The sequence below is a fragment of the Armigeres subalbatus genome, chromosome 3, assembly GCF_024139115.2.
Source record: "Armigeres subalbatus isolate Guangzhou_Male chromosome 3, GZ_Asu_2, whole genome shotgun sequence".
NCBI lineage: Eukaryota > Metazoa > Arthropoda > Insecta > Diptera > Culicidae > Armigeres > Armigeres subalbatus.
The window spans coordinates 395,719,187-395,739,687 of NC_085141.1; the positions used below are offsets into that span (position 1 = coordinate 395,719,187).

Below are 20,501 nucleotides of genomic sequence, written 5' to 3' on the forward strand. Positions count from 1 at the left end.
TTTTAGAATGCATCATACACCATTATAACCTTCTATTGAATAAGGTTAGTTGTGGAAAAATACGAAGATACAAATATTACTCTTTTTAAATTTACCTTAAGGTAAATTTAAAGAGTGAAATATTTGTAGTTTAGTATTTCTTTACAACTAACCTTATTCAATAGAAGGGAACTCCAGTAGCCTCCAGTCTCCAGTAGGATTGCCAATCCGAAGATGGCGAGTTCAATTCTCGGTCCAGTCTAGGATGTTTTCGGGTGGGAAACATTATCGACTCCCTGGGCATAGTGTATCCAATCCATTGTACTTGCCACACAAGATACATACTCATGCAATGGCGGGTAAATCTTCTTCTTCTTCTTTTTATTGACATAACATCCCCACACTGCGACAGAGCTACCTCGCAGCTTAGTGTTCTTTGAGCACTTCCACAGTTATTATCTGCGAGGTTTCTAAGCCAGGTTACTATTTTTGCATTCGTATATCATGAGGCTAGCACGATGATACTTTTATGCCCAGGGAAGTCGAGACAATTTCCAATCCGAAAATTGCCTAGACCGGCACCGGGAATCGAACCCAGCCACCCTCAGCATGGTCTTGCGCGTCTTACCGCACGGCTAAGGAGGGCCCAAATGCGGGTATATAAAAGCTTTCAATTAATAGTAACTGAGGAAATGCTTATAGTTGAAAAGCAGGCCAAGTTCCAGTTAGAATGTAGAGCCATCGAAGAAGAAGAAGAAATATACGAGCGAAAACACGGATGAACATACTCTGTTTTCAATATCTATCTATAGACATATATATATATATATATATATATATATATATATATATATATATATATATATATATATTAGGGTGGCTCAAAAAACACTTTTTCAATTTTTTTGATGGGCCGCCCTCTTATTCGGTTCTATTTGATGCCCTGATGCTCTGGACAAAATTTCAGCCAAATCGGTCGACGTTTGGGCAGTGCTAAACTCGTTGGAAGTTTATATGGAAGAATGTATGCAGAAACATCCAAAAACAGTGATTTGCAGTTGGACGGCACAATTTAAGATCAAGAACCATGATACTCATTCAGTTCTTGAAAAATAAAATCAGAATGTTATGCTGAAAGCCGCGAGAAGATTAGAGTTTATTACGCAAAGATATTAGCATTTTACTGGAGTGTTGTAGGGGTGAATTTATTTCTTTTCAAAGGTAAAAGAAACGAAATTTGCTCAAACCCCACTGCAGAGAAATGCTAATAACTTAGCCGGGCAAACCTTAATCTTCTCGCGGTTTTCTGCATAACATTCTGTATTAAATTCTCCAAGATCTGAATGAGTATCATAATTCTTCATCGTAAGTTGTGTAGTCCAGCTGCAATTTACTGTTTTTGGATGTTTCTGCATACATTCTTCCATATAAATTTCCAACGAGTTTAGCACTGCCCAAACGTTGACCGATTTGGCTGAAATTTTGTCCAGAGCATCAGGGCATCAAATAGAACCGAATAAGAGGGCGGCCCATCAAAAAAAATTGAACAAAGTTTTTCCCATACTAATTTGAGCCACCCTAATATATATATATATATATATATATATATATATATAAATGAGTTTACTTTTCCTTTGAGGCATTATAACTCACAATCGGATGGACCGATTGACAAGATTTCCTCACTAATCGATTCGTCATGGGCTCATCTGTGTTTATGTGTATAAAAAGATAGAACATTTTGTTGAAAAACAAATATAAAAATACTATGATTGCACGAGTTCTGAAGGAAACATCAAGCTTGGACTGAAATCGATCTAGAGGGCGACGCTGCAATCAACTTAACGAATGACAGTTAGAACGAAAAAACAAACAACCCGAGCAAGATCGGGCAGGTTTGACTAGTTTTTTTTTATAAATGTGTAGAATTTTGAAAATTAACTTTTAATCCCATTTGAACATGCATTGAAGTTTGTATAACTGATTGACATAAAAAAAATTAAAAAATATAAAAGGAAGGAAGTCTTGGGCATTAGAGAGTTAAAGCCCTTTGGAAACAAAATAAAACAATGACATAGCCGTAATCATTTGGAGCACATAATTTTCTACATAGGGGAGATGCGGTCAATATGCGCCCCTAAGCAAATCATTAAATTAAATGGTGATTTCCTCCGAAAACATACATTTTCGAAGTATTTTGTATTTTGTATTTTATCAATAATCTAACATATTAGTCATTGGTCCAAACATTTTCATGTAAAGTCAACAATATTGCAACAAAACGATTTTATTCCAAAATTGAGAATTTCCATCCAAAATGAACGATGCTGGGCAATATGCGCCACCCAAAAATGATAATCAAAACATTCCAGTATTTTTCACCAACATTTTCAAACTATTCTGCACAAGATTAGTGTCAACTCTATCCTTTAAGTTAGTCAATGTCTCAGACTGATGGTAATGAAGTGGAAATACTTTTTGTATTTAAAAAAACATCGAGGACAGAAACGCCGAAATTGCGTTGGAATGAGCCAAAATAAGGATTTTTTGAAGAGACCGCATCGTGCTTTCGTGCTGTGCGGTTCTTTCTCTTTGCGGAAGGAAGTTTTTAATACTACCCGAAGCTATTTTAATTTCAACGGTGCTTCTTAGCGCTATTTCTACCCACTGATCCCGTTACGATCTTTGCAAGGACCCGTGCCTTCGTTTTACGTTGGACCCGTTTGCGGAAGTAAAATTCCGACAAGCGGTGGTAATCCTGCAGGGACACCGTTCTGGGAAAAACCTCTAAGAAGGTCACGTCTCCACGCTCAGCAATGAGTATTAATAAAAACAAGAGGAAGGGGAGTCTCTGAATTCTCCACTTCCTTCAAAGAAACAAGGTTTCAAGACCGTCCTGCCCAAGCGCGGAAAAATAGAAGGAAGCTGGAGACTTCAGATATTCCTTCTAAATCTAACGTTGACATTATTTTTCTCCCATCGAACTGAGCAATCAGTTCGATTTGATTAATAACGAATTTGAGGAAATCGAATCTACCTTTAGCCCAGGTGATTCGATTCATGCGAAGAAACAACGGATTCCGCCAATTGTGGTATCTGTTGCCGAGTTTTCTGGCTTTCGGAATGAAATCTTGAGTAACCTTCGGGGGATCAAGGTTTCATTTCAGATTGCTAGGAAGGGTGACTGCCGCGTTTTGCCGGGATCCTTTGACGATCGCAAACGTCTTCTTCACTATTTAACTGAGAAGCGCCATAAATTCTTCACATACGACGACAAAACTGAGCGATTGTTCAAAGTCGTCTTGAAAGGTCTGCCCAGTGATGACAAATCACTGGATGAGATTAAAATTGAAATTTCTGAATTACTTGGATTTTCACCAGTCCAAGTAATTAAGATGAAAAAGAAATCCCACTCTGGTACTTCCCAAAGGGGCATTTCTCAAGAATTTTATTTAGTTCATTTTAACAAAAGTGAACTAAATAATATGAAAAGTTTGGAAAAGGCCTGTATTATGTCCCATGTCCGTGTTACATGGGAACATTTCCGCAGGCCTGGGGAAATTTCCAAAATCCCACTCAGTGCCGTAAGTGCCAAAAGTGGGGTCACGGAACCAAACATTGCCACATGGATGCTAAATGCATGATTTGTGGTGGAACCTCTCACGCCAAGGACGCTTGTCCTGTGAGAGAAGATTCCAATAAATTTAAGTGTGCAAATTGTGGGGTAATCATAAATCCAATTTCTGGGAATGCCCTTCACGCAAAAAGTTTTGAATTCCCGTGCAAAATTGATGAGGGAAATTCCAATCGGATCCCAGATTCGACGGGTAGAAATTTTTCAAACGCTCAAATTTCGAAACCAGTTACCGGTCGAGCAATTCATACCCACCACAATTCACAAACAAATTTTGCTGCTCGTCAACGGGTAGCAAGCACTTCAGTAAATTCCAATTTTTCGAATGTACCTACGTATGCAAACATCGCTGCTGGTAGACAAAATTTCTCTTCTCAAAATGAGGTTTATACCCATGTCCCAACGGAAAATAACGGTCATGTTGCCGATTCAGGTAGCATGACTGCTTCCGATTTTGATTTTTAACTGAACAATTGCATCACATGATTGATGCAATGTTCAAAGCAAATACCATTCCAGAAGCTGTTCAGGTTGGTATAAAGTACACACAAAAATTGTTATCGGACTCCGTTTCAATGGATCCAAATAATTGTGTGAAAGTTCTAAATTGGAATGCCCGCTCTCTAAAGGGTAAGGAAGATGAATTATTCAACTTCCTAACAGTTCATAATGTGCATATTGCCATTATAACAGAAACCTATTTAAAACCAGGACTCTCCATTAAAAGAGATCCAAATTATTTTATCTACAGAAATGATCGTCTTGACAGCGCCTGTGGTGGGGTCGCCATTGTCATCAATAGACGTATCAAACATAAATTATTTTCTTCATTCAAAACCAAAGTTTTTGAAACCTTGGGAGTTTCGGTTGAAACAAATTTTGGAAAATTTTCCTTCATTGCAGCCTATTTGCCTTTTCAATGCAATGGGCAGCAAAAGAATTTGTTGAAAGCTGATCTTCAAATTCTGACTCGCAACAAATCTAAATTCTTCGTAATTGGTGACTTCAATGCCAAACACCGTTCATGGAATAATGCTCAAAGCAATTCCAATGGTAAAATTTTATTTGAAGATTGTTCTGCGGGATATTATACTATTCAATATCCCAATGGACCAACTTGTTTTTCTTCCAGTCGAAATCCTTCTACAATTGATTTAGTTTTAACGGATTCAAGTCAGCTGTGTGGCCAATTGGTAACTCATGCTGACTTTGACTCTGATCACCTTCCTGTGACATTTGAAATCTCACAAGAAGCCATTTATAATCCAATCAGCTCTACTTTCAATTATCATAGGGCTGATTGGGATTTATATAAAACGTATATCGATAGGAATTTTGATGTTGATATTCCTCTCGATACCAAAAGTGATATTGATAATGCTCTCGTATCTTTGACAAATTTAATTGTTGAAGCCAGAGGAATTGCAATTCCTAAATGTGGAATTGAATTCAACTCCATTATTATTGACGACGATCTTCAGCTACTGATCCGTTTTAAAATGTGGGGCGAAGGCAATACCAAAGAACTCGCGATCCTACTTTAAAAGTTATTTGGCGAGATTTGCAAATGAAATTAAAAAACGTTTCGCTATTCTGAGAAATACCAACTTTGAGAATAATGTCTCGAAGTTGGATCCCAGTTCGAAACCCTTTTGGAAATTAACGAAAATTCTTAAAAACCTCAAAAGCCAATTCCAGCGCTTAAAGAGGGAAATAAAATTTTATTAACAAATGGCGAAAAGGCTCAAAAACTTGCTCAGCAGTTCGAGAGTGCCCATAATTTTAGTCTAGGTCTCACTAGTCCAATTGAGGATCAGGTTACACGAAGCTTCGAAGACATTCTCAACCAAGATAATGTTTTGACCCTTCGTTGGGAACTAATTTGGATGAAGTGAGATCTATTACTAGAAAATTTAAAAATATGAAAGCCCCGGGTGATGATGGTATTTTCTACATACTTATCAAAAAACTTCCTGAGAGCTCTTTATCCTTTTTGGTTAATTTATTTAACAAATGTTTACAATTGGCATACTTCCCAGATAAATGGAAAAACGCCAAAGTTGTTCCAATTTTGAAGCCGGACAAAAATCCAGCTGAGGCTTCTAGTTATCGCCCAATCAGTTTGCTTTCTTCAATAAGCAAACTGTTTGAAAAGATTATTTTAAATAGAATGATGGTTCATATTAATGACAATTCTATTTTTGCTGATGAGCAATTTGGTTTTCGCCATGGGCATTCAACCACTCATCAGTTATTAAGAGTTACGAACTTAATTCGGCTCAACAAATCTGAAGGATATTCGACTGGAGTTGCTCTTCTTGATATAGAGAAAGCATTTGATAGTGTTTGGCATGAAGGTTTGATTGTAAAATTGATGAATTTTAATTTTCCTCTGTACATTATTAAACTGATCCAAAATTATTTATCAGATCGCTCACTGCAGGTAAACTATCAGAATTCTAAATCTGATAGATTACCTGTTAGAGCTGGTGTCCCCTGGTGATTTACCACCAGGGTGTCAAAAATCTTTGTTTGCAGATGACACAGGTCTCTCAGCCAAAGGGCGAAGCCTTCGTGTCATTTGTAGTAGATTGCAAAAAAGTTTGGATATTTTCTCCACTTACTTGCAAAAATGGAAAATTTCCCTGAATGCTTCCAAAACTCAGCTTATAATTTTCCCACATAAGCCGAGAGCTTCTTATTTGAAACCTTCTAGCAGACATATTGTCACTATGAATGGTATTCCAATTAATTGGTCTAGCGAAGCTAAATATTTAGGACTTCTGCTAGATCAAAAAATCACATTGAAGGCCTTCAAGCCAAATGTAACAAATATATTAAGTGTCTATATCCACTTATATAACAGAAAATCAAAACTTTGTCTTAAGAACAAACTTTGATTTACAAACAAATTTTAGACCAGCCATGTTGTATGCTGTGCCAATATGGACTAGTTGCTGCAATACCAGAAAGAAGGCACTTCAGAGGATTCAAAATAAAATTTTGAAAATGATTCTGAAGTTACCTCCGTGGTATAGTACCAATGAACTTCATAGAATTTCTAATATTGAGACATTGCAACAAATGTCCAACAAAATAATTTCCAATTTTAGACAAAAATCGTTGCAATCTTCTATTGCAACGATTAGCTCCTTGTACCCTTAGTATAAATTAGGTTAAGTTTAGTTTAAGTAGAAAACATTGTAATTCCTACATGGTTTAATTCAACCAGAGGAAATATCGTAACTGCCAGAGGCAATTGAAATGTATTAATAATATCTAAAAGCGTAACATAGCAAATAAGGATGATAGTGTTAAGAAAACACGGAACACCTAGTCTAAGAGATAAATGCATGTATTAGATAATTAGCAAATAAAATTAATTTAAAAAAAAAAAAAAAAAAAAAAAAAAAAAAGGATTTTTGAAAGAATTTCTAAAATTATTTCAGCAGAAATTCCTAAAGGAAATTCTGAAGGATTTTTTTCTTAACGTTGTAATTTCTAAAGGAATTTGTTGAAAAATTGCTAGATAAATTCTTCAAGGAAATACCTAAAGTTTATCTAAATGAATTTTTGAAGAAATTTCTGGATTGATTGATTTCTGAATAAATTTCCTCAAGAATTCCATAAGGTACGAAAAAATGTCTTGAGGATTCCCCGTTAGAATTCCTGGATGAATTTCTAAGATAACACCTTGATGATTTTTTCTAGAAATTTCAAGAGAAGTTTCAGAAGCAATTTCTGGGTGAAGTTCGCAAAGAATTCCTGGAATTTTGGAAACAATACTCGAAAAGGTTTAAAATAAATACACCCAGGTTTTTTTCATCCGGTTAGAATTCGTTAATTTCTCGGTTAACCTGAACTTTCACAGCGAGAATAATGTTTTTCACTTATTATTCACTTAATTGATTAACCTACCCTGCTGTTATAATTACAACCACTTCAATAATTATCAATTTCCTATGTACTTTTCAAAATTATTTATACCTCACTAGCAGATCCGACGAACTTGGTCTTGCCTAAAAATGATTAATTGATAAAATTCTCTGAAAATTGTTTTACATTCGCAACAACTCAAACTACTATAGAAACATTTCTTGTCTTCAAAGAAAACCTCTATATCACAAATTTGATTCCATTTGCTCGATTAATTTTCGAGAAATGTGTTTCATTTATATGGGAGCCCTCCTTTCCAGATGAGTGAGAGGTCTCGAGCCATCATAAGAACCTTCCCCAATCGCAAAAGTCTATGCCTAAAATTTTTCCAATAGGTTCAATAGCTTCCGAGTCTATAAGGGTCAAACAAACAGAAATTAATTTTCATTTTTATAAAAGGGAAAGAGACTTCGAAAATGAATAAAATCATCTGCACCACGTTTAACTTAAAACCGTGAAAGCTGCTTCCAAACGTTATGTGTGTTTTAGATATATTTTTTAAAATCCTGGAAAATACCTGGAACAATCAGGGAATTCTCATTTTGAAAATGAGTCGCCACCCTGAAGTATTTAAAGGGAAACTGTGATGTCCTTTAACAATTGTTGTACATTTTTTTTTTTTGAAAATTGCTGAACGGAATGATTTCGAGTTACCTGAAAGGAATGGTTTTGAAATACCGAATATCCCTAGGACCGAGGTTATTCTATCACTTTTGACCCTCTAACTTTCAAGCAAAGAGTTGATTGAGCCCGTAAAACTCTTTCGAAACAAAATTTAAAAAAATAACAAGGCCGTAATCATTTGAAGCACATGGTTTTCTGCACAACCTAATATTTTTTTAAATTTTTTTTGATTAAATGTTGGAGAGCTTTTCAGCAAATAAATGATTTTCTATAAGTTTTTTTTATCGCAATTAGCAAACTTTTTTTTCAGTCTCTGACGTATGCTGAAGTTGTTTTATGCGGGTATACGTACCGTGTTCAAAACAAAATCGTAAATCCAAAAATACACGTGAAACCGATTTTAACCTTTTTTGCGATTTTCCATCTTGTATCTACCGACCATTTTGAAAAACTGAAAAAAAAACTCGAAATAAAGCAGCGTAAATAAAAAATGCATTGAAAATGATCGCGTAAATATCGAAATTCGTGTAAAAATTTCATAACGCTTTTCTCTATATTAAAGACCAGGAAATTAGAAGAAAATGCTCTAGCACTCCCCTTTCCATTTCGTGTAGTGAACAATTCTAATTTTTCGTGCAACTATTTGTTAAAATGAAAGTTTCTTATTTTATACCGGATAGTCGCTCTGTTTGCTTTAAACCGGGCAAATTCGTTAATTTAAAGAAGGCATTATTTCTTATTTTTACATTGTACCCGGCAGACGCATTAAGTTTAAAGAAACCATGGCATTATCTACCCTGTTTGCTTATACCGGTCAAACGTGTTCATTCATAGAAGGTATTTTTCGTCTTTCTGCCTTATACCGGAAAGATGCATAAATTTAAAGAAGGCATCATCTCCTCCGCGTTCTTTTAAGAAGGCATCATCTCCTCTGTTCGCCTTATACCGGACAAACGCGTTCATGAAAAGAAGGCATTATCTACCCTGTTTGCTTTATACCGGGCAAACGCGTTCATTTATAGAAGGTATTTTTCTTCTTTCTATCTTATACCGGGCAGACGCGTTGATTTAAACAATGCATTACTTCTTCTTTTTATCTCATACCGGGCAAACGCGTTCATTTGACGAAGGCATCATATCCTCTGTTCGAATTATACCGGGCAAACGCATTCATTAAACCCTTTCCTTCTCACGACTTTTTAAAGAAGGAAAAATGCTAGAACAAAAGTTATTTTCCATAGCTTAAAATAGTGGAAAACGAAAAAAAAGTTTGATTATGAATCAATAGTTACTTGATTGTTTTCAATACTTTCACTATTTTTATACATAAAATTGATTATATAAACAGTCTAATGAAACTATAAAGCTGAGCTCTAACCCAAGTAACATTTTTAGTTTTATGACGCTCTTGAAGACCATTTTTTACTTTACAAGAGTGCCATAAAACCATTATAAAACCAAAATGTTACTAGGGAAATATTGCTTTTTGTTTGTGAAAAAAATGATGAAAGTTGGAAGCTACCATAGGACGGAATGGTTTAAAGAAGACATTATTTCCTATGTTCGCTTCATGCCGGACAGATGCGTTTCTTTTCTCGTACAATAGCACTTTTCCAGGTAATAATGGTGTAGAATGACAGTCCATTCAATTACACGTAAATTAAACATGTTGGTTAAACGGAATATTTATTGCGTTTTTCTAAGTACTTTTAAGGGCCGATGGCCTTGCGTCCACGCAAGGTACCCAGCAACAAATGTCGTGCTCACGTTTACGTGTGCATTACTCCATTTGATGCTGGGTATCTTGCGTGGACGCGGCGTGCACGCAGCTTAAAAAACCGCTACGTGAAAAACGGCCCAAGAGTCTGGTTCTTTTTCCGATAAAATTTAAAAGTTTTTAAGAATACGGTTATAAGAATGGCTGACGCTTCCCAGGAATTCCAATAAGACATCAATCAAAAATGATTTGATATCTGTCCAAAGGCCTCTTGCTCTGCGTGCAGGGTAATTCGATAATTATTGAACTGTCACTTTTAAGTTAAATTTGAGTTTGATTCTCCAAATGAGACAGGACCTCAGTAGTGCATTTGTCATGCTTTGCAAATATTTTCATTTTGCGATTCACTGGTATATGTTTCGAAATATTTTCGGGTTAATGGCCTTTCAGGGTAATGCATTTCGGGGTACTGTACCGTTCGGAGTACTGTCATTCGAGGTAGTGAGGTGGAGCCGAGCAGCAGTGGTGGAAATCTGAGAGCTTACGCATCATAACGAGAAATAGGCAATGCAAAATACTCGCGAGCATTTGTTTTGTCTTTTTCTCGTAGAGAAACCAGGAAAACAAATCTCGAAAAATGTTCGTGAAGCTTCACGAGCAGGGATGCCAGATGATATTTTCAAATGTCTTCTCAGTAGTTTAAAAATGTCTTCAAATGTCTTCAATATTAAAATTATGATTATCAGCGAGAAATTTCAAAATCCAATACGTATGTAAATTCAATAATCTCCTTGTTTTACTGATGTGGAATAATGTTTATTTTTTTTACATTCAAATTGTCAGAATTCAAGAGAATATTCTGTAAAATTTTCACAAGACAGTGCATAACGAGTTTTCCCTGGATTTTCTATAGAGTCTATACTGAGTCTTTGATCAAAATTCCACCGAATTTTCTAACTGAATTTCCATGTGGAATATTTCCAAGTTTCTTTTCAAAAAAATTCGTGAAGTACTTGAAGAAACATCCAGGGAATTTTCTGAGAGAACTTCCGGATAAATTTCTGGAGCAACTTCCGGATAAACTTCTGATGGAGCTTCTAATTACTTCTGGAAGACTGCTGAAGAAATTTCCGTAGGAATTCCTGTTGGAACTTCCAAAAGATTTATTGAAGGAACTTCCGGTGAAATTTCTGAAAGAATTGCTGGAGAATTTTCAGGAGGAATTCTTGGAGAAACTTGAGAAGGAATTTCTGTAGAAACTTCAGGATTAATTCCGGATATATTTTCTGGATAAATTCCTGAAGGATTTTCCTGCTGAAGGATATTCCAGAGGATTTTCTGAAGGAATTTCCGGTGGAAATTCTGAAGAAACTTCCGGTGGAATTCTTGAAGGAGATTTTTGAGGTATTGCTACAGAAATTTTTGAAAGAAATCCTGAAGGAAATACCAGAAAAATTTCAGTTTGCTTCCGGAGGCATTTTTGTAGAATCTTTCGACAACATTCTTGGAAAGTCTTCCAGAGGAATTCCTAAACAAACTTCCAAAGGAATTCATGGAGGAAGTTTCGAAGGGATTTCCTGAAGGAGCTTCCGCAGGAATTCCTGGGGGAACTTTCGGAAGAATTTCTATCAGAACTTCCGGAGGAGTTCCTGGAAGAACTGCTGGAGGAATTCGTGAAGGAACTACTGGAGGAGTTCTTGAGGATCTTCTGGAGGATCTTCCGAAGGAATTCTTGGATGTACTTTCGCAGGAATCCAAAGGAATTCCTGGAGGTTTTTTGGGAGACATTCCTGAAGCGTTCGGACAAATGTATGGCGGAACTTCAGGAGGAATTTCATAAAGAATACCAGAACGATTTTTTGGAGAAATTCATAGAGGAATTCTCAGAGAAAATACTGGAAGAATGTCAAGGAAGAATTTAATAAAAGTGTGGCAAGTTTCCTCTGAATTTTCTACTGAGTCTTTAATTGAATCTCCACCGATTTTTTGTGTTTTTTTCTGAATTTCTTTTAAGAAGATTTTCCAGTAGAAATTTACCATGGAAATTTTCAGAAATATCCATTTAACCTTTTGTCTGTGCTCTGGGGTCAATATGACCCCAGGCCACTTTGAGTGGCTGCCATTTTTTTATTTTTCAACCGATTCTCCTAATTTTGGGTAGTTTGGTAGAACTCGCCGAGATCTGTCTCCTATGTGCAAATTCGCTTGAAAAATCTTGAAAATATGCGCTACAGTGTACTTTTTTCAAAAAACTTACGTTGTCTGTGCTCTGGGGTCAAATTGACCCCAAATTGAAATAGCTATAACTTTTTTAATGTTTGGCTAATTTTGGATTTGTGGGGCTGCTTCGAAAGATAATTTAATCATCTTTCAGGTCGTTACAAAAGATTGACTATAGGTGGGCGGGTACATCGCGGGGAGGGGTTTTCGTTAAAAAGAGTAAAAAAACAGCGATTTTTATTTTTATTTTACTTATATTTGAAAATACTACCCATTTTGAACTGCACCTTTTCAAAAAGGTTATGCAGGAAGGCGTGTGCTTTGACATGAGGCATTGACTAGTTTAGAGCTTGATCGCTAGGTGGCGGTATATTTCAATTAATTATTTTAGCTACTCAAGTAATTCCGATATATGGAATTTTCCTCATTGTAAATATTCTTATCGCACAAATTTGAAATTTGTAAAGATGACGTCTTTAACAAAGTTCGTCTGGTGAGAATGGACTGTCATGTGACGGAATAAATATTAAGGAAATTAACAAATAGGCGGCGCTAGTGTACTTGCAATATTCTTGCATACATGAAATATTGCTTTAGCTTGAGATCCCTGATACCTACACCCAAATTGTATTCGCCAACACTGTTCAGGATGTCTAGCACTACAAAGCGGTGCTCAATATAATGACCACTTCTTCCAATATTTAAATGTGTGCGATAAGAATATTTACACTGAGGAGAACTCTATATATCGGAATATCTTGCGTAGTCTAAAATAATGAATTCAAATATACCACACCCTGGCAGCCGAGTTCTAAACTTATCAACGCCTCATGCCAAAGCACATGCCTTCCTGCATATCCTTTTTTGAAAAAGGTGCAGTTCAAAATGGGTAGGATTTTCGGATATAAGTAAAATAATCATGAAAAATCACTGTTTTTGTACCCTTGTTCACTAAAACCCCTCCCCGCGATGTACCCGCCCACCAATAGTCAATCTTTGGTAACGACCTGAAAGATGATTAAATTATCTTTCGAAACAGCCCCAAAAATCCAAAATTGACCAAACATTAAAAAAGTTATAGCTATTTTAATTTGGGGTCAATTTGACCCCAGAGCACAGACAACGTAAGTTTTTTTGAGCACAGACAGAAGGTTAACATTAAAGTGATTTATTGCGGGAGTTCAAAAGAACTTGTGGAAATTGAGATAAAATAGAGCTTGCTGACGTTTACTCATCCTTCTCTTAAAAACAAGGATAGGATTTGTTTTGATCGGAAAACGCTTCGGAAGCATTTCCCGATGAAAACAAAATCTATCCCTTCTGTGCGCGTGCCCACTAGCGACGTGAGAAGCTCTTGTTTACAAAATCAGTTACGCCCTTTTGAAATGTTGGTGCCGAATCTCCCGTTTAAGTTAGGAAGGATTTCCTTTATTTCTTCTTTACGGAAATTATTATAAATTTCCAAGATAATTTGTACTGAATTCTCGATTTCAATTCTCATATTTTCATCGGAAAGTCTCCCTATTTTACACGAAAAAACATTTAAATTTTCACTGAAAATTCTTTTAAAATGCATGTGAAATTCAAAGAGTTTCCCGAATGATATTCAGAGGAATGCCAAAAAGACCAGATGAATTCAGAGGAATTTAGAAAAAACTCAACGATTGAATAGATTAAATCAAATCATAGAAGAATTCAGTCTGCCATAAATTATATCGGTCATTCCAATCCGATGTAATGATCGAAATACCTTTTTACAGACACGCGAAAAACGCCGCCACCGCCAAGAAATATTCAAACGAATGCTGCCATTGGGATTTTTTTACAAGCGAACAACTTAAAGTTAAGTGTATCTGAGGACTGAAATGCGTTGCAGTTAACAACCGGCTGGTGTGAATGTATTTTTATGTTTGAGTTCCTAAGCCCGAGACAAAGACTATCATAACTTTTGTTATATTTAAATAATCTATATATCCAGCTTTCCACGCTCGGTAATGGCGGCTTGTCGGTGTGTAAAAATCCATCCGTCACTGTACTGTTTGACACTAGCTGGAGGAAAGCGCACTGGCGTTCCTTTGTGAGGGGAAGGGGAAAAAGGCTTTTTCGCCAGTGAGTTTTCCTCCAGCTAGTGTCAAAAAGTACAGTGACCGATTGATTTTTGCACATCGACAAGCCGCCATTGCCGAGCGTGGAAAGCTGGATAGAAGTCGTATAACTTATAATAAAGTAATAAAATTGTATTTTCTATTCGCTGGCTTATTGATTGTTATCTTCAAATAAGTAGATAAGTCTTCAAATATTTTGAAAAGTCTTCAAAATGTCTTCACGAAATAAATGTCTTCACAGAGATTCAAATGTCTTCAAATTGAAGACATGTCTTCAAATCTGGCATCTCTGTTCACGAGTCAAACAAAATCACAGCATGTTTCTTACGTATGTTTGAGCAAGAACACACTTATTATTAATTGTGTTCATTTAGAATTAAATTTAGTCATTCTATTTGAAGAAACGACAAATACTCGTGACCGTGATTTTCACTCGCGAACAAAATACTGCCTTACTTTTTGTCGATGCTCTGCCCATAGTCGCGAACAAAGCAAGTACCGGAAAAATGCAGGCAGCAAGCTCACGCGTATGCGGCGTTTTTGTAGGGCAAATTACCCTCATTTCTTACTCGTGAAGCGAGTATTTCCACCACTGATGATCAGTCGAGTTGAATTACGGTTTGCTCAAGATCATTTGATTAAAGTTACAGGGCTTGGATGAGCCAATTCAGTGACCATTTGATATTTTCGTTCAGTGTACGTATCTTTACTCCACCGTAAATCGAAAATATTCCATTGTTCCCTTCTGATGACACGAGAAAATTTAGGCAAAAATGTCGGTAAATTACACTCACTTTCCCATGTTTATATTGTTCTCGTAGACAGCGTTTTTGCATTAAGTGGTACCCCATGAAATCGGCGCAAAACATGATTGATCTTCCCGTCGAACGCTGTCAGAACCAAATAAATCGGTAGATATTTCACGGAGTTATGGTCATTTGAATTTTGATAAAATTTTGCCTGTCCCGATTATTCTGTCCAACCGCTGTAGCTGTTTGTATAATTTTGGGGCTTATTTTGGCTGGAGGATGAATTTTAAGTTCTTTTGGTTCAGGTAAGAACGCTGCTTAAAATTTGTAATTTACGATTGCCGATAATCCAATAGCTGAGATCTCGGCAGCGCCTACGACAAATCTCGGTAATAACTTTGCCGAGATTTCGATAAAATTTAGCTATTATATTTCTCAAATTTATGTAAAATATTAACGGAGCTTCGACTAAAAATAATGTCGTTTATTCTTGAATAATTTTTTTGAGAAACTGCATATCCATTTTACACAATTTTGAGAAAACAACAAAAACTGTTTTTGAACAAATTGGCATCGAATCTTTCGATTTCTTCAATATAGACCAATAGTTTTTGGCAAAACTCAACACCCTGGGGTACTTCCAGTGCAAACCACATAAGCAGTACTCCATGATTGCTCTTCAAAGTGCGTGGACATATGTAGTTTCTGAAACAAACGAAGCAATTTCATACATTCCCGAAAAAATTTTTTTTTCGTATTTTTTGCCAGAATACGTGTTTTTAGACAAGGATTCAGAATATATAAAAATCTCATTTTGGCCAAAAATGTTACATATGCAGTTTCTCAAACAAACGATTCACTGAAATCCGACATTTTTGTTGATTTTTAGTGTGGAGGTTCGAAATTTCAAACGAATTCAAGATCATGTTCAATGAGGTTACCGCTCCTTGAATTCATAAACGTTTCACATGTTATATTTATAACTGAGCGTATATAGATAGGTTTTTTGTTGAAGAAACACTCGTTAAACGAATGCGTTCTGTTCCTTCCTTACGACGTTACAACAGAATGCTCTCATTTTGTGGGTGGTTAATCCTACTTCGTCAGTAGAAATTTATTACGTTCTCCAAAGTAAAAACAGTTAACTCTGCATTCTCGAGTCTCCAAACCTCAAATACCGCTGGCTGGCATCGTCGTGATCGTTGTCATTTGGTTTTTAATTTATGGTCGCTTGTCTTTGGTTTTCGTCGTACAAATACGAACCCCTTCTCTCGAAAAGTATGGACGATCGACTGGGACGGAGAAGACGAAAGAAACGAACGAACAATTTTACAAATTACCAGCCACTAAGCGGGAGTAATTTAACCCCCTCCTCCAGAGTTCTTTTTAGCTGGCTCACTCTCACTCAACACTAACGATGCTAACTGGTTGGACATGTGAAGGAGAAACGAATGATCTTGGTGGTGGGTGGGATGCTTGGGGGGTGGACTGGAGTGAAGCATAAAGATGGCGATTAATACTCACTTGAAACCGTCGCATGTCCCGTGGATTGCCGGCATTCTTCAAGCAGTTCTGGTTGCACTTGAGGAAGAATTTAAGGAAAAATCTGAAAGGGAAAAAAATGGAGAAGTGTAAACAAACTAACTGATGGCAATGGTGGTTAAACTTTACGAGCTTAAACAATACCGGAGTGGTGCAGCAGTGCTTCGCATTCAGCATTAATCACATGTTAGGAAGGTAAGCGACGGACGACAATGATACTCTCTCGAGTAAACGTCGTCGTTGAGGTGCCCCGGTGGGTATTGTAAAAAATGTCATCACAAAAGAGACGACGACGATGGTGCTCGTTCGAAGCCATCGCGGAGGCGTAATGGAGTTGAATGAGAGAGAACTTTACAACTAGGTTTTGTAGTGATTGAGGGTTGAGATCAAAGAAGGTTAGTTGGCACGTGGGTAGTTAAATAACTCCATCCATCGAGTTAAAATATATTAGGTGGTAAGCACAATTCAGTTAATGGAGATTCATCGCATCATGATTGGTGGTTGAAATATGGCTGACTTATCAAGACAAGTACTAATTGTATTGCTGTTTCTTAATAAAAGACACTGCATCAAATCAACAATTGGGTAATTTTGTACTTTTTCGCTAACTCTGCTCAAGTGTGATCACGCATGATAATAAATACGAAAAAAGAAAGAAAAAACCAACTATGCATCTCGCCACAGATGAATTGAGCACTATTCGCTATTCTTAATCCTTAACAATTGATAATCTGGTATCCTCCAATATGCCTGAATATTCGTGAATTCATGCGAAAACATTGGAAGGGATAAGCAACGACCTTAACCACTCATACTCATCTGTTCAGGAAATCCGATACATGGCGTCAAATCCTAAATGCTCTTCGCCAAAACTGGCGCATCATTGCCATGCTGAGCTCGGTGCACCCATTCGAACAAGTGATAAACTAATTATTTTCCCTATTCATAACAAATATCACCCATTTTTCCTCGTGCCCGCGGCGGGTGGCACGGCACTACAAAACTTCTCAAGTATCGTTCAAATGTCGTTGAGCAAACACTTCAAACAGTGCGAGTGCGCTCAACGAGGAGAGAGAAAAAAAACTCCTCGCCAACGCTGTATATTTAATACAATTTGTTTGCTTACTGTTATCCCTCTGCTGCTACTACCTACTAAGGTAAAATAACCTTTATGGAACCAAAAAGCAAGGTAATGAAAGTGTGATTCTGTGCATTATATTATCACTTTTATGTTCGTATCGTGAACCATCAAAGGTGAGAAATAAAAAAAAAGTCAGTTTTAAATTAAGAGTATTTGCCGATTTTTGGTATTATAGAAAATTGGTAAACATCAAGTTTCGTTACATCATCGAATCAAGAGTAACCCATTCGCTGGTTCACTATTGCTCAATTCACCCTCAACTGAAACTGCGATCATCCTGAATAGCGAAAAATTGCTCCTGGTTCTGGTTGTGCATATGTGGTTAGGATTTAGTTTCACTTTCCTATTAACGGTAGCCTGTAGGCCGAGCAGCATCGAGCCGAAAATCCCAACAGATGTTTGCCTCCGGCCAAATCACATATTAAATAGACACTCAGCGGGTAGCCACCGATGCTGCAGGACTCTCGAGCGGAGGGATGCTGCGCGCTGCCAACAACGTCATCCCACACGATAGAGGCACTGCACTGCGAGGAAAACGACCAGAAGTTATTAATAAATAAAAACAGTATAAAAATAATAAAATATTTACAAAGGCGCCGTAATTGAGTTGATATGTACCGAGAGCACTACTACCTCGTCAGGCAGTGGAACAGGTTTGCAACTGGGTCCGCCGGTCTGTTGCAGACGGGGTGCATTTCGGGACTCAGCTATTTTTTTTCTGCAAGCTGTGTAGGCTTTTGGAAGGATATCACTATCCACCATTTGTTTGGTTTGGTGTAAGGGTAGATGAAGAATGGAGAAGCGCTATCAATCATTAGCGCCCGGCATTGACTGCTGGTCTTCGATTAGGTGTGCTTGTGAAGGGAGGGTCGGGCCGAAAAGTGGGCTTTCTGTTTATGCTGGGCTGTAATCAGCTTCAGGGGTTCCACTTGTTCTTGCTTCAGATGATACAAGTGTTAGGGATCGGATGGTAATATGAATATGAATGGTATGAAATATGCTATGATTCTTCCAGTATGTGAGTAGATTCAAAGCCATAGACCTAGAAGAAAACCAAGGTCTAATTGATTTTAGTACTTGATATGTAAAACAATATTTTAATAAAAGTCTAATCATCGCATTGGATGGTTTTCTGACCTGACCGTCGGTCGGTGTATACCGGAGATGATCAGACTTTTCTAAAAGGGGAAGGCATTATTTTTTATTGCTTTCTCTAAAACTAATATTAAAGTTACAATCGATTGGCCACCAAACATCATAATTCTACAAATCAAAATCAACAGGTACAACACGCATTGAGTATTTTAATGATAATGGACATGTCCGCCTGGTTTTCTCAGAGAAGTGGTCTATTTTCGATTAGCTCATGAACCCTGTTTGGTGACGCTCATAGTTCACAATTCCGCAATTCATATGTAACTATGGACTTTCCCAACGAGTTGGTTCACGAGATTAGTACCGGTATATCGGCTTTTATTGGGTTTCTGTTTCTCCTAATTGAAATCCGTCTGGCTTCGTAAGAACTTCAGGATCCAACAATAATGTTTCGAGTGTTTTTTCAATAACCATTAAGAAGAGTTGGCCTGAATAGCATTGTATCCCATCTTTCATAATTCATTTTGACCTAGATAGCTTGAAAAGCATCAAACTTCTCCATTATTGAACAATTATTCTCCGAGCGTGGAATGACTTCAATTGGTATAGATTGGAGGGAAAGAATGCTTGGTTGGTATATATTTGTAATTTACTAATCTTCTGCCTGTCGGCTATAACCCTTACATTAGGTTAAGGAAAGTTTTTACAAAAATCTAAGACCATTTGCAAGGAAAAAAAATTAATCCAATCACAAACATAATTGATGTCTACTGATAATTTATTCCGGGCTAGTGAATTTAGAACTTGTTTGAATGTGAGAAGTGTTTGTTTAATCTTCTTTTCAATAGGTAATGTATTCCATTGAAGAATAACAATTGCGCACGGTATTCCTTCGGTTGCAATTTTAAAACTATAAATAACACACAGTGAGTAATACCAACAGTACTGCCGTGAATCGCATATTTCTCCCATATGGATAGGAAACCAAGCAAAGATGGGACAGATATGCGATTCACGGCAGAGTAGTTAAAAGAACAAAAAAAATCTCATAGCTTTAACGAAAACGTTACAGAATATTTTTCTTATTATACAATAATACCCCCGTAACGCTGTGTAGACACTTTTACGTGGTGTGCTACGGTGTAAGATCTACCATGGTCACATTGTCAGCTACGGGCAAATCCTGATCCAAGGAACACCTTCCCGAATATCCAACTCCGTGGTATTTATGAGGGTGTCGCTGAGTCGGGGGCCTCTCATTAAGTAAGTACTACATCAACACTTCCGTCCTCTCCCAAGTTACGATGTAGATGGGCGTGGCCAGGAGTAGTAATCCTCAGGCTTTTGTGATTTTTATTCAAGTTTCCAACATGAGCTGCAGCGGTGCCCGATTTTGCCGAACTCGAAAAAGAAAAAACTTAGTGTGTATGCTATGCTATGCTGCTGTTTTTCTTATTGAACAAAAATAAAACTCGATGTGTATACATGAAAAGTGATGAAAAATTATTAGAATTATACAGGATTCTGTTTTTACACGATTTACATTTTCTTAATTTCACGTTCATGCTCGATATCAACAGTACAGTTTTTACCATCTGATTTTTCTTCGATTTTCTGAAACATATTGCATTATTGTTGCATAGTTTTTGATGCTTAATTGAAGACACACGAAAACATAATTCTTTGTATTAAAAACTATGTTATTAAAAATATTAAGTTAAAACTCGTTTTGTTTTAAGCTTTTGGAATATAGATTCCT

At 36.8% G+C, this 20,501-nt stretch overlaps 1 protein-coding gene across 6 annotated transcripts in view; it reads right to left on the minus strand.

Annotated features, from left to right (window-relative positions):
• The window catches only part of LOC134226867 (transcription factor collier), a 182,052-nt gene that overhangs the window by 16,876 nt on the left and 144,675 nt on the right, over positions 1-20,501 (minus strand). For all 6 annotated transcript variants that reach the window (XM_062707920.1, XM_062707916.1, XM_062707919.1 and 3 more), the window contains exon 7: positions 16,489-16,570. In XM_062707920.1, coding sequence (XP_062563904.1) covers positions 16,489-16,570 — 82 coding nt within the window. The remainder of the gene's footprint in view (positions 1-16,488; positions 16,571-20,501) is intronic.